Below are 14,650 nucleotides of genomic sequence, written 5' to 3'. Positions count from 1 at the left end.
CTGCGCTCCCCGACCCTCCCGCGCGGCGCCGGCGTGACCGGGCCCCCTCCCGACCCCCACCGGGCCGTGCGGTGGCCACGCGCCCCCGCCTCGTCAGGCGGCCACGGAGCGGGCGCGAGCCCGGCCCTCGCGCCGCGGGCAGGCGCCGGGCCCCCGCGCCGGCGCACCGCACTGCCCTGCCCGCGCAGCCGGCCGGCGCGAGCCCTGGGCGGCGGGCACGGCGGCGCTCGGGAGCGGCTCCTCGGGTGGGCTGGAGTGCGCGCCGCGGCCGGGGGACGGAGAGCGCGAGGCGGGGGGGTGACGCGGGAGCCCGCGGCCGCGGTACCTGGGGGTCGATGTCGCCCACCGCGTAATATTTGACCTCTTTGAACATTTCCTCGGGAACTTTCAACTCCTGGTCCGACATGATCCCGGCCGCTTGCAGGCGTCCCTGGATCCGGAAGAATCCACGATGGCACCCACCCCAACCCCACCCACCCCCCACCCCCCGGCGAGGCCCACTTTGGCCGGCGCGCCCCGCGCCCCCGCCTCCCCAGCGAACGGGCCGGCGAGTCCGGTCCGGGCTGAGTCTTTACGAATTGGGGTCCGGTCCCCCTCCCTCCGCCTCCTTACCCCCGCCCTCTCAGAACGAGCAAAGCGCGGGAGCCGCGCGCGCCCTGAGGGGCACACCATTCCGTGCGGGGCACCGAGGGAGGCGAAGGGAAGGCACTCTAGCAGCCAGCGTCATCCGGTGCCTTCTTTGCGGCCTGCGGTCTCAGAAATATTTTCGGAGCCAACGAGACGTCCAAGACAGGGGGTCTGGGCGTTTCTGTGTCTCCAATCGTGGGGCGACAAGGGTTGAGGTAAACCCGCCACCCCCGCGGCAGGGTGAGTGAGTTGGACCCAGGGAAAGTAGGGAACTGGGAAGCCCCGCCCATCAACACACGCCGCCGGTCCGTGCGCACGGCGCGTGCGCGGGGCGGAAGGGGCGGGGCCGGCTCGCCGACTCCGGCGTCGGGGGCCAGCGGCGTCAGTGGCCGAGCCTCCTCCGGTGAGGCCATTGTCCGGGCTCCGCTTGCTGCCAGCGGAATGGAGTTGCACTTCGCCGACCGAGGGCTTAGGCGGTCCTGGGGCGGAAGCGATCTGTGGCTGCCCTCGATGACCTTGAGCCCTACGAGATAGAGGTAACGCCACCGAATGCCTTGTTCCAAACCAGGTGCGGCGTTTCGGGATTTAAACCCGCTTTGGACCCTGTTTTCAAGATTCCCGAGTTTAAGAGGACGCCCCGCACCTGGAAAGAAAGCCCTAAAAAAAAAAAAAAATTTTTTTTTTTTAAGCCAAAGGGCACAAGGAACCGCCATCGCGTCCTTGCTTAAAAAGCACGAGCTCTTTCGCGCCTTTCCTGCAAAAAGTGAGCGGAGGGGCCTCTCGGTGGAGGACCGCTGTTGGCGACGCCACTTGTGGTTTGCGGGCCATGCTGGGCAAATGAGCCATGACTTGGTGACCTGCCACTGGTGGTCACTGTTGATCCGCTTCCACCGATGAGAATGATGAAAACTGAATTAACTTTGTTTTCTAACGTAAGAGGTAGGTAGTTGGGAGGAGTATGGATTTGTGTCAAAAGACTGGGAAGCAGACTTCCCAAGGGATAATTTCATTTCCCTGAGATTTTCCAGTAAATAGTTACTTTACTCGTTTCTTCCCCTTTATTCTCTCACCTATTTTGCCCCAGATCAGCTACTTTTTCCTTTAATATGTTCGTTCAAATGCTGCCCTTGGCAGGAGACATTGATCATGGAGAGTAAGATTTATTTCATTTATCCTAGATTCCCAATTATATTTCAGAGTGCATCACAACCTCGTCGAAACGTTGTTTTTTATTCTAATGAGAAAGTTTTGAATGCTACTTAAAAATTGATTGTGATATAGCCCACTTGTGAAGTATTCTGGACTTCAGCTGACTTAATACTTCATCAAGAGTACGCTGATGCGATTGTACTATGGAATGATATACGTATGATATGATATATATTTTAAAAAACAATAAAGTATCTAACGAGAATAGCATGTTAATATCTGGTTATGGTGATTTCAATTTACCTCTTCTCCCGTCCACAATTACAAAACAGCAGGATGACTAGATTCGCCTTTGATCACAGAAGGCCAGGATAATGAATTCAAGCTTACACAACTTCATTTCTCTTCTCACAGCAAATCATAGACTAGAAATTCCTGGATGAACAATCAGAATATCGCCTATTCCTTTTTTATGAAATCATTTTTGCTAGCAGCATATGAATTGGGCCTACAAATTAATCCATGTTTCATGCCATCCCAGTGTTGCTTTTTTCCTTCCAGACAGTAAAATCAATGTTACTTGAAATTGGATTTTTTAATGTAAATAATTGTGACCTAATTAACAGATTTATTCATTTTTATGCTATTAAACGGTCCCTCTTCCTTACATTTGTGTGTGTGTGTGATTTTCTCTTAAGTTCCAAAAGGAAAAAATTGGTGTGTTGGATTCATCTGTCAGGTTGTTGGACTGCTAACCAAAAGGTCAGGTGTTTGAAACCACCAGCTGCTCCCTTGGGAGAAAGACAGGATTTTCTACTCCTGCACAAAGCTACAGTCTTGGAAACCCACGGGAGCAGTTCTGCCCTGTCCTGGAGTTGCTGTGCGCATCAGCTTGATGGCAGAGATTGGAATGTGCACTGACTCTTGTAATTCATGTCAAAACAGCATTGATTGTCTTTAGATTTCTTTGTATATGGTACATGATATTCCTATGAACAGAAAGTAAATGGCACACATTAATCTGGTCAGTTTCCCTGGCCATCGTGCAACCCTACCGTCACAGGAGAAACTGAAGCCAAAGGATACTGCTGCTTTCTGGGAAAGATTCGGCCAAATCCTTCCCACAGGAAACAATTACCACCAATGTAGAAAAACTAGAAAATATAAGTGAGAAAAATTATAAATGACCACAAATCCTATACCCAGAAGCAACCACTATTGAAAGTCTTCCAGATAATTGCCCCACATAAATGCATTTTCCTTTAAAAGAAATCCTAATGCTCTTGTTGCTGCTTTAAGAAGATAATTAAGAATGTTCATAGATCCTTAGCATTTAATGGGAAAAAATACCATTTAAATCAGTGGTCTCAGCCTTCCTAATGCTGCAACCCTTTAATACAGTTCCTCATGATGTGGTGACTCCCAACCATAAGCTTATTTTGTTGCTACTTCATCACTAATTTTGCCACTGTTAAGAATCAGGCAATCCCTGTGAAAGGGTTGTTAGGGTCGCAACCCAAAGGTTGAGAACCGCTGATTTAAATGTACCGTAATTTATTTAATCCTGCACTTCACATTATTTTCAATTTAACAGTTATTAGCAATGAAGCACTCATACTAGAGATGTACATATAGTGTACTAGTCCATCCATGCTTTAAGATCAGCAACCAGACCCAATACTTAAGTCCTACACTTAATGTATTAGTTTAGATTTAGAGGGATTAGATATCAGAGGCTCTCACACTGGGGGGATTTTAACCTCAGGACATTGGCAATGTTTAGAGACAGTTTGGTTTTCAACACAGTTGGGGAAGGGCTAATACTAACCTCTATAACCAAACTAAAACTTAAAGATAATCTTTTTAAAAAACAAGCTACAATGGTCAGGAAAGCCTCACCTGCTCGAAATGTCAATAGTACTGTTAAATCCTCACTAAGATATTATTGCAAACTATATTTCATCGGTTTATAACATTGGAAGTTTCTGGCACACAATTGCATGGCTTGCTAGAACAGCTGTTTTCCAAATACGGGCTTGAGACTGTTGTCGTTGGATGGCTGTGCTGTCAGCTATATAGACAAGAGCGAGCCTGTGGATATCATTCAGAAGGTTCTGTGCACAGGTCAGAAACAAGAGTTCACCTCCAACCCCTTCTATTGGCCAGAACCTGGTCTCATGACCCCAATTTGAACTGTAGGGAAGACTGGAAATTTCTAGTCATTCTAAATGTCCAGGAAAAAAATACATATGCCTGATAAGCCTCTAGGCTACTTCCATTTTGATCTAAAAAAAATTTTTATAACATCAGAAGGTACAATATAACAAAACTGAAAACTGAAGATAATTTTTAGAAGGCAATTTGTACATAGCTACTCATTTATTGAATTGGGGGTTGTTAGCTTTAAATTAAAAGGATAGATAGGGTCCTTTTCCCATAAGCAAATACTTATAAGTTTAAACAAGCATTTATTGAAGGCTTGTTAACGGAGATATTGGATATCTTCCATTTGTCCCACTCCCACCTCAGATCTATGCTCCGTCCTTCACCTTGTTAGCTGAATTGGTTGGTTATATCAATAGAATTCCTTCCATGCTAACTGCAACTAATAATCCACAAGGAGCCCAGGGGCACTGGTGGCTAGGCATTGAACTGCTTACTGCAAAGTCAGTGGTTCATCTCCACCATCTGCTCTACAAAAGAAAGATGAAGCGATCTACTCCCATAGGATTTAGCCTTGGAAACCCTATGAGTCAGATTATACTCGATGACAGTACCTTTGAGTTTATAAGACAAGAGTGATGTTAAGAATGTGTATATGCTCAAGTACTCCCTCAATGCAAGAACATTTTGTTTTAATAACCTGGCATTCTGTGATGCTCACCTTCCCAACAGGATAACTGAAACAAAATGGGTACATAGCAAATGTGAAGGAAGTTGATGGTGTCCGGCTATCAAAAGATACAGCATCTGGGGTCTTAGAAGGCTTGAACACAAACAAGTGGCCATCTAGCAGAGAAGCAACAAAGTCCACGTGGAAGAAGCACACCAGCCTGTGTGATCATAACGTGTTCATGAGATCAGGCATCAAACACCCAGAACAAAAAAATCATATCCATGTAAATGAGTGCAAAGTGGAGACCCAAATCGGTCTGTAGACAATTGGACATCCCCTTACAGAAGAGTAACAAGGAAGAGACAAGCCAATCAGGATGAAGTATAGCACCAATGAAACATACAACTTGTCTCTAGTTCTTTAATGCTTCCTCCCCTCCTATTATCATGACCCCAATTCTACTTTACAAAACTAGCTAGGCCCAGAGCATGTACACAGATAAGAGCTGTAAACACAGGGAATCTAGGACGGATAGACCCCTCAGGACCAATAATGAGAGTAGTGATACCAGCAGGGGAAGGGGAAGATGGGGGAGAAAGGGGAAACTGATCACAATGATCTACATATAACCCCCTCCCTGGGGAATGAACAACAGAAAAGTGGGTGAAGGGAGACAATGGTCAGTGTAAGACATGAAAAAATAATAGTAATGTATAAATTATTAAGGGTTTGGAAAGGAGGGAGGGGAAAATGAGCTGATATCAAGGGCTCAAGTAGAAAATATTTTGAAAATGATGATGGCAACAAATGTACCAATATGCTTGACACAATGGATGGATGGATATATTATGCTAAGAGCTGTATGAGCCCCCAATAAAATGTTTATTTTTTAAAGCAAAAAATTTAAAATGTGTATTAGCACATTTTCTAAAGGGCTTTATGGTAGTAGAGATGAAACTAAAAATGAAAATGTTCAACCAGGTTTGGGTTTGGTTTGAGCTAAATAGCACACTTGGTTTTTGTTAGTTGCAATCTTTGTCTTACGGTGACGCCATCAAGTGTTCAAGGCTGTTACCCTTCAGAAGCAGATCACCATTCCTGTCTTTCATGGGGCTTCTAGGTGGGCTCAAAGCTCCAGTGTTTTAGCTAATAATTGATCACTTAACTGTGCCACCTGAGGACTCCCTTAATGGCCGTTTCTATCAAGTTGATCTCAACTCAGCATACCATGCACTGCTAAAAATTCACTAACATATCTTCTATTTCTGTTTTTCCTATCATCCAGTCATTTGTAAGTTGGATGCACCTGTTGACCAAATTCCAGTAGGTCACGCTACCATTACACCAACTCTACGCACCTAACTACAGAGTTCCCGTCTCACTCATAAAGGAAGTTGGCTGCAGGACAGGGATGACTCTTTCATTCGTCTTCTTCCTAGAATCTAGGCAAAAAGGTCGTGCATTCTAGGAACCAGGAAAAAAATGGTAGCAAAACCATGTAATAGCTCCTAAAATGTATTTTTGTATTTCACTTACTCGATTTGTCAGTCAGTCTCCTTTCCAAGCCTGATGTTAATGAGGTAACAGATGTATTTCTTTCACAGGGAGGTACTGCAAATCCATGCAATGGGTGGGAACATAATAACCTATTCATGAGAAGATAATAAATAATTGAGGACAATTAAATATTACCAGTCATTACTCGATCATAAATGTAAGTTTTCATTTCTTCTGCATTCAAAATACACTTAGCCCTCTCCCATCATAGAAAACTAAAAAAAAAAAAATCAGCATTAGACTGAAAATTCAGGATCTTAAAGGATTTGTACAACATAGGCATCCAAACTTATTTCGTCTGCCACTTCCTTTTTGGAAGGAAACTTAATCAGTGCCGCCCTAGAAAAACGTTAGTATTATAGCCCATATTCCAAGATAAAGTGTAGCTATCTACTTTCACAGTCCCTGGATCATGCCAGTGTACCTGTCCCAGGGGACTTGATCACCCACTTTGGAAAACACTCCTTGACCACAACTCCAGTATGGGTATTCTTGATCTAGTAACCTGTGAATTACTAGTCCCATTGCCTAACACCCAGTCTTGGCACCTGGACAAGCTCTCTTAGAAAGGGGAAGACTTGGAAGCCCACACCAGTCACTGGTCCATAAACCAAAAGCCACTACAATGGAGTAGATTTCAACTCAGCAATCCTAAAGGACAGCGTAGAAATGCTCCTTAGGGTTTCTTAGACTGTAATTCTTTATGGGAGCAGACAGCCTCATCTTTCTCTTGTAGAGTAGCTAGTGGATTTGAGCCACCGACCGAATGGTTAGTGGCCCAGTTCTTAGCTCACAGAGCCACCAGGGTTACTACAAAGAGGAAATCTTTTGGAATCAGCTTTGAAGGACTCAGTACCTGGGGTTTGGAGACTTTTCCTCTGTAAATCATCCTCCAATAGTAGTAAGTTTCACTAGCGTATATTGCAGCAGCAAGCAACCTTCAGCTTTCAGTGATATACAGCAACAAAGGGACGGTGCGAAGCTGCACTGTGTACAGGTGCAAGAAGTGCAGGGAAGTTAGCCTAGGAGCACCTCTTCATCCCTGAGGGAGGGATGAAAGAGCTTATGTATGGAAGGTCCCCTCCCTTTCCCCAGCCCAGCTTTCTCATTTTAAATGAAACCTTACTGTGTTTTCAGTGGAAGTTTACACAGCAGATTGTTTTCATTAAATAATTTCTCTACAACTTGTTCAATAACATTGGTTACATTTTTTTCAATCCAAAGGAAAGCAGAAAATAATAAAAGATCAAATTAAGAACAGGTTAAAAGGGAAAGCATGATAAGATGTTAAATCTTAAATATATCTGCATTAATTCCCTTTCTGGTGTACTCTGAGGGCAGGGATTTCAATGGAGGCTTACTTCTCATGGGATTTCTGCAAATGGATTTTTGGCTTCTACTCTCCTCCATAGTAGTGCAAACCAGGTGCTCAGAATTTAAACTCTTTTTAATACATTTCTCGCCTCTGATATTGGATTTTGTTAGTTATAATCCTTAGATTTCATGAGGCCCCAGCTCAGTTTTGAGGCACATGTCATAAGAACCTTGTGGGAAAAATCATATCATTGGGTGCACACCTCCATGATAGGATTGCTGAGGACAAATAGGTGCATAAGTAAATGTGGCAAAAATAGCTGATGGTGCCCAGCTATTAAATGAGATAGCGTCTGGGGTCTTAAAGGCTTGAAGGTAAACAAGCAGCCATCTAGCTCAGAAGCAAAGCCCACATGGAAGAAGCACACCAGCCTGTGCGATCACGAGGTGTTGAAGGGATCAGGTATAAGGCATCATCAAAAAAAAAACTTACCATAGTGAATGAAGGGGGAAGTGCAGAGTGGAGACCCAAGGCCCATTTGTCGGCCACTGGAGATCCCCTTGCAGAGGGGTTTAGGGGAGGAGATGAGTCAGTCAGGGTGCGATATAGCACTAATGAAGAATACAGCTATCCTCCAGTTCCTAAATGCTTCCTCCTCCTCACCAACTATCATGATCCGAAATCTACCTTGCAAGTCTGGCTAGACCAGAGGATGTACACTGGTGCAGATAGGAGCTAGAGGCACAGGGAATCCAGGGCAGATGGTCCCTTTAGCACCAGTGGTGAAAGTGGCGATGTCGGGAGGGTAGAGGGAAGGTGGGATAGAAAGGGGGAACCAATTACAAGGATCTACATGTGACCTCCTCCCTGGGGGACAAACAACAGAAAAGGGGGTGAAGGGAGATGTTGGACAGGGCAAGATATGACAAAATAATAATTTATAAATTATCTAGGGCTCATGAGGGAGGGGGGAGCAGGGGAAAAACGAAGACCTGATGCCAGGGGCTTAGGTAGAGAGCAAATGTTTTGAGAATGATGAGGACAATGAATGTACAAATGTGCTTTACACAATTGATGTATGTATGGATCATGAAAAGAGTTGTATGAGTCCCTAATAAAATGTTTAAAAGAAAAAAATAAGAGCCTTGTGGGATTGAGCATGTAAGTCTCAGTCCCATGAAGTCACCAACTTGGTTGCACATTCTCTTTCCCTGTTTTACTCCCGCTGAGCATTACTTCTACCTGAGATAATTTTCCAAAATAAATTATTTGCACACAAGTCTGTGTCTCATCCCCAACCCCAGTCAATGGGTTGAATTGAGGAACCCAGGCTAAAACACATTATACTGGTCAAAGTCACAAGGTCAAGTTCAAGTCCAGGAAAGGGAACTAGTATAATCTGCTTAGAGTAATTGGGAACAATACTCAGGGGCTTATCATAGAAGTGGTTTTCTGTTTTGGTGGGTAAAGGCATAGCATTTCAAGGATGATGCCATAAATCCTAGTGCACCACAATGTTGTTAAATGGCATCAAGCCAATTTTGACCCATAGCAAACATACGCACAACAGGACAAACTGCTGCCCAAACCTGCACCATCCTCACTTTTTCCTGTGCTTGATCCCATTATTGCAATCACTGTCCATCTCCTTGCGGGCCTTCCTCTCCTTTGCTGCCTCTCTACTTTACCTACCATGATGTATTTCTCAAGGGACTGGTCTCTTCTGACAATGTATCAAAAGTATGTAAGACTAAGTCAAGTCGTGCCATCCTTGCCTCTAAGGAGTGCACTGGCTGTGTTTCTTCCAGGTAGATGGGTTTGTCCTTTCTGCAGTCATGGTACTTTCAATATTCTCTAACACCTCAATTCAAAGTCATCAATTCTTCCGTCTTTATCAATGTCCAACTTTGACATGCATATGAGCTCATTGAAAATACCAGGGCGTGGATCAGGAGCACCTTACTCCTCAAAGTCACATCCTGGCTTTTCAGCACTCTAAAGAGATCTCTACAAAAATTTACCCAATGTAATGCTTTTGGATCTCTTGACTGCTGTTTTCATTTGCATTGATTGTGGATCCAAACAAGACTAGTCCTTGACAACTTCAACTTTTCTCCTTTTATCATGATGCTACCTATTGGTCCATTTGTGAGGATTTTGGTCTTTTTTTTTTTTTTTTGCAACAGCTGCCATGAACAACAGTGGGAAAATTCTATGGACAGCCGCTCCAGAGAGGCAATGGATGAAGCCTCATGCTGCAACATAACTCTGGATGGGAAGCTCCAAGATGCTGAGTGGGTCCCTGTGCTCATTCTGACGAATCTGCTCCAAAAGGAATCCTGACCCATGAAGGGTAAGCTGCATCTGGTCAGACCTCAGGAAGGGCCAAGTGGGTGGGTGACCTCCATCCTCTGAAATCTTCGCCCCCGCACCTTTAGTCACTGACTGTTATTGAATCAGTGCTTCCCCATGAGTGTCAGAGACTGTGCCCTTTACTAAAGAAGCAAGCCTCACTTTTAATCCCATCCCACCACCATTACACCATGTCAGAAATGTTTAGAAAAAATTCTAGGCACACTACTTACCTTTTCAATTCACAGTTGTAGAGGCTTTCAAGGCTCAGATATCAGTCTGCACCACTCTCTTGACTCAAGTAGGTGAGTACCAGAGGAATCCAAGATGGGAACGTGGGACAGTAGGCTGCTTCCTCCCAGGCTACACACAAGGATGAATCCAAGTAGGAAATATGGCAAGATGCTGTCTCAAGTCTGGAGATGCACAAGTGTGGTGAGGTCCTGGACCTGGCCAAAAGCTGCCGATTTTGGTCTTTACATTGAGTTATAATTCAAACTGAAGGCTTCAATCTTTGATCTTCATCAGTAAGTACTTCAAGTTCTTCACGCTTTCAAGAAGCAAGATTTTGTCATTTGCATATCACAGGTTGTTGATAAGACTTCCTCCAATCCTGGTGCCACATTCTTCTTCATATAAACTGGCTTCTCTGATTATTTGCTCAGCCTGTAGATTAAATAAGTATGATGAAAGGATACAACCCTGTCACACATCTTTCCTGATTTTAAACCATGCCATATTTCCTTGCTCTATTTGCACAGCTGCCTCTTGATCCATGTTCAAGTTCCACATGAGCACAATGAAGCTTTCTGGAATTCCCATTCTTGTCAATTTTCTATTCAACTCTTTGACGCCATCATTTCTTCCATTTGCTTTAGCTACGCTATGAGTAAGAGTGAGTTTCAGAGTCTCTTCTGACATCCACTTTGATCTTTTCTTTCTTGCCTGTCTTCTTATGTCTTCTTGCTTTCTGCATGATGTTCTTGATGTCCTTGGGTCTTTTGTCACTAGTGTTCAATGAGTCAAATCTGTACTTGAGATGTTCTCAAAATTCAGGTGGGTTAGACTCAAGGTCATGTTTTGGCTCTCATGGATTTGTTTTAATTTTCTTCAAATTTATCCTGAACTTACATATGAGCAATTGATGGTCAGTCCCCGGCCTAGGTTTGCTGATAGTGAGCTTCTCCATTGTCTCTTCCCATAGATGTAGTCAGTTTGATTTATGTGTATTCCATTTGAGGAACTCATATATAATTGAAAAAAGATAACAGTTATGAACAAGTCATTGATTTTGCAAAATTGTCTCATACAATCTCCAGCTTCATTTCTATCACCAAGTCTGCATTTTCCAACTACCGTCCTTTCTTCTTTGTTTCACTTTGTGTGGATTTTTGCATTCCAATCACCAATGCATCTTGATTGCTTGTTTGATCAATTTCCAACTGAAGTTATTTGTAGAATTCTTCATTTTTTTCATCCCTAGTGTTAGTGGTTGTGCATAAATTTAAATAATAGTTGTATTGATTGAATTTCCTAAAAGGCAGATAGCTATAATCTGATCACAGATAGTATTGTATTTCATCATGGATTTAACAAGATCCATTTTGACATTGAATGCCTTGCCATCCCTCTTGATGTGTTATTCCCAGCATGGTAAAGCAAAAGATTTTCTGACTCAAGATGGCAAATATCAGTCTATTTCAGCTCACAAATGTGTAGGATATCGATCATAATGCCTTCCATTTATTGTAGACAACTTTCAATTTTCTTTCTTTTAGTCAAGAGATCATTTCAACTTTCAATTTTCATACTTTGCACATTCCAGGTTCCAGTCACTTGCAGAGTTTTGCAGCTGTATCTTCTTGCTTTGAGTCGGGCCCCATCAACAAATGAAGAACCCACAGGCTTTTTACCAAACACATCACCACGGGTGACTCCACTCTGAGAATCCAGCTCCTCAGGCGCATCTCAAGTGTCCTCCCACCCAAGCGACTCATCCTCAAGCACTATTGCTGACAGTGTTCTGCTCCCGTCTTCTAGGCCTTCAGAACTTGACAGTGTTTTGAAGTTGTGCTGAAGGTCTGCAGTGGCTCCTTCCTCTGAAGTGGGGAGCCAAGTCCTTCTGTGTTGGCCTTAGTCTGGAAGCTCTGCTGAAACCCGTTCACTGTGGGCGACCCTGCTGACATTTGAAATACCAGGGACCTAGCTTCCAGCACCACAGCAACACACAAGCCACCACAGTTCGACAAACTGGTAGACACACGGTAGATATCACAATAGACTTATTTGATTATTCAAAATTATAATAATCTACTTAGCAAGGAATTTCCTCCAAGAAGACTTTCTCAGAAACTACTTTCACAGGAAAAACTTTCACCAATTGATTGTTCTGTAATGTTATTATCCACATTATTGCGCCATTAGGTGATGTCTAGAGATTGTTCTTATTTAATTCTTGCACAAGTGGAAATACTAAGTATATATATTCTACATTAGAGGCAGCCTGTGACTTAAGGATGATTTAAAACTGTTGTTGCTTCATTTATGTCTCTGGAAATATGTGAAAATCAAATTGTCATTATGAATTGTATTGATAATTTGATTAAAAGCACCTACTATCATTGGAGCTCCCTTACTATCACTTACCTGCCAGGGAATTAAGACCACACTTGTTTATAGTTATTAAACTGCATGAGTTGTATTTCAAACATTTATCATATCGGTTGCATTTAATTTCTGCTCAGTCACCAAGAGAGTCTTGAGATTTGGGAGGTTTGCTACATATTGGGGTTACTCTTCTACCTGTCGGTGAGATCAAATATCTCCTGAGAGATAGCTTTTGGTTTGGGAATCCATGTTAGCTTACTTCCCCAGAGTAGAGTCATGAAAACAGGGTTGCATGCTCTTGGCGACTGCGCAATGAGTGAAGACAATGGGAAAACATCGAGTACCCTGGAATGTTTAGCAAGATACTTGCGGAGATATTCTGAAACTTATTGTAAAAGCCAACTTACAATGGCAACCAAAACTACTATTGTTACATTGTTCCTATTTTTCCAATAGGTTAGAACTTTCTATCCTAAAATAATGTTGAGAGGCATGATAGTTTAGTGTTATATAGAGATGGGCTTATTAGCAGAATATATCCTTAATTTTTTCTTGGACAGTTTACCAACAATGAAGATCTTAAGTTAGGCCATAGTTCTCCACTACAGCACACTGACAAAGGTTTAACCTCCCCTACACACACACACACACACACACACACACACACACAGGTTTCACATCCTCCTCCTCCACACACACGCTGCTCCATAGTGTGCTACTCCTTACTTACGTCTATTCCATCTCCAAGATAAAGTGAGTCAATATCATTTCTTACAAAATACACTAATGATGAGAAAACTAAAGACCAGAGAATTTAAGTGATTTGCACAGGAATAATTAGCATGGAGTAAATTCATCTTAAATTTAGTCAATTTTTTTTCTTTTGAAAGTTTTAAAAAGGAAATCCTTTAATTTCATATATAAGTTAAAAGTGGTGAACTGCCTAAAAATAACATTTACACAATGGAAAATTAACTTTATAGCAATTGAAAGCAGTCCACTGATTTATATTTTTGTAGCTGATGTATATTCCTCTTTGGAATCCATCGAAGCAGAAGAGACAATAATGAGATCTAAATTCAGAACTTACTGCAAATTTTAATGTGTCAGTTTTAATTTTCTGATTTAATTAGTTTCCTAATTAGAAGAGGTTAAATTAATTAACCTCATTATTTACTATATATTTAAATTATTCTTCCTCTATCGGGAGTTACTTAGTTTTCAATAATTGGATTATCTTACAACAAGAGGCCATATTGCCAAGTTTTACACTTAACTGCTCTGTAATCAGTGGCAGGAATAGGACAAATTAAAGTCAATTTAGGTGATATATCAGATAGAAATGGGTTATTTTTCATTAATTTAGAAAGATGGTGCACGTAACAACTTGGGTTGGGATTCAATAATGTCTATCAAATTAGAAATCATTTCAGATTAAAAGGTATTTATTTCTAGAAGAACAGAGAATTTCAGCTGATAAGAAAAAGCTCTAAAACATGACCAGTGACAAATAATAAAATAGTCCTGAAATGTTGATTAATGCTGCATAACTATAATGAAATTAATAGTTTCTGAAATTTTCACATGCTATAAAAGGTAAGCCTTTACTATTTGATAGATAAGCCTAATGTATTCAGTAAAATTAAGAGTTCTGAATACAGAGCATTGACTTTAGTTGAACAAATATTCATAAAGCGTTTATGTGCATTCTTACTGGATTTTGTTTGGTAGTTAAGAAGCGCACATAGAATGACCGAATTCTGCCGTACCAGGTGGCATTCGGGTTAAGAGCATGAGCAGAGTAGGCTAACAGGATTAAATCAGGAAAGCATGGTGGGGACTGGTATGATCAGAAAGACCTCACCGAGGAGATGAGTTGACAAAGCTGTGAAGGATAGAAAGAGGATGCAGACACTAATTTGGAGGAGCAACCTGAGCAAAGACGGGAGCCTGGGACTGACAGTAGTGGCGTAACCATCCTGGAAACTGACCCCTGGCTGCAGGAATACATGTAATAGAAACAGTAACTGCCCAGGTTTTTCATGAATTCAACCCTGTCTATTTTAAATTCCTATGAAATATTTATTGGTTGAAATAGAATTAGGAGAAGTTAGGTTTCCATTTGAATCTATATGGAAAGTATTTGAACCTATGAATAGCTAAAAGCAAAACCAAACTCACTGCCCTTGAGCCAATTCTGACTCACA

The 14,650-nt window shown here is 42.4% G+C and overlaps 1 protein-coding gene and 1 long non-coding RNA gene across 3 annotated transcripts in view; one reads left to right on the top strand and one right to left on the bottom strand.

Annotated features, from left to right (window-relative positions):
• Window positions 1–456, bottom strand: part of PAXIP1 (PAX interacting protein 1) — a 61,377-nt gene extending 60,921 nt beyond the window's left edge. For both annotated transcript variants that reach the window (XM_075550185.1, XM_075550186.1), the window contains exon 1: window positions 326–456. In XM_075550185.1, coding sequence (XP_075406300.1) covers window positions 326–406 — 81 coding nt within the window. In that variant the 5' untranslated portion in view covers window positions 407–456. The remainder of the gene's footprint in view (window positions 1–325) is intronic.
• A 514-nt stretch (window positions 457–970) lies between these two features.
• Window positions 971–13,367, top strand: LOC142448365 (uncharacterized). Its single transcript, XR_012784519.1, has 3 exons — window positions 971–1,163; window positions 9,671–9,837; window positions 11,662–13,367. It is a non-coding gene; the product is annotated as an uncharacterized LOC142448365 (long non-coding RNA).
• The last annotated feature ends 1,283 nt before the right edge of the window (window positions 13,368–14,650 follow it).

The sequence above is a fragment of the Tenrec ecaudatus genome, chromosome 5 (genome assembly GCF_050624435.1).
Source record: "Tenrec ecaudatus isolate mTenEca1 chromosome 5, mTenEca1.hap1, whole genome shotgun sequence".
NCBI classification, from domain to species: domain Eukaryota; kingdom Metazoa; phylum Chordata; class Mammalia; order Afrosoricida; family Tenrecidae; genus Tenrec; species Tenrec ecaudatus.
The sequence above is the reverse complement of the archived record's forward strand: the minus strand, read 5'-3'. Positions and strand labels throughout refer to the sequence as shown.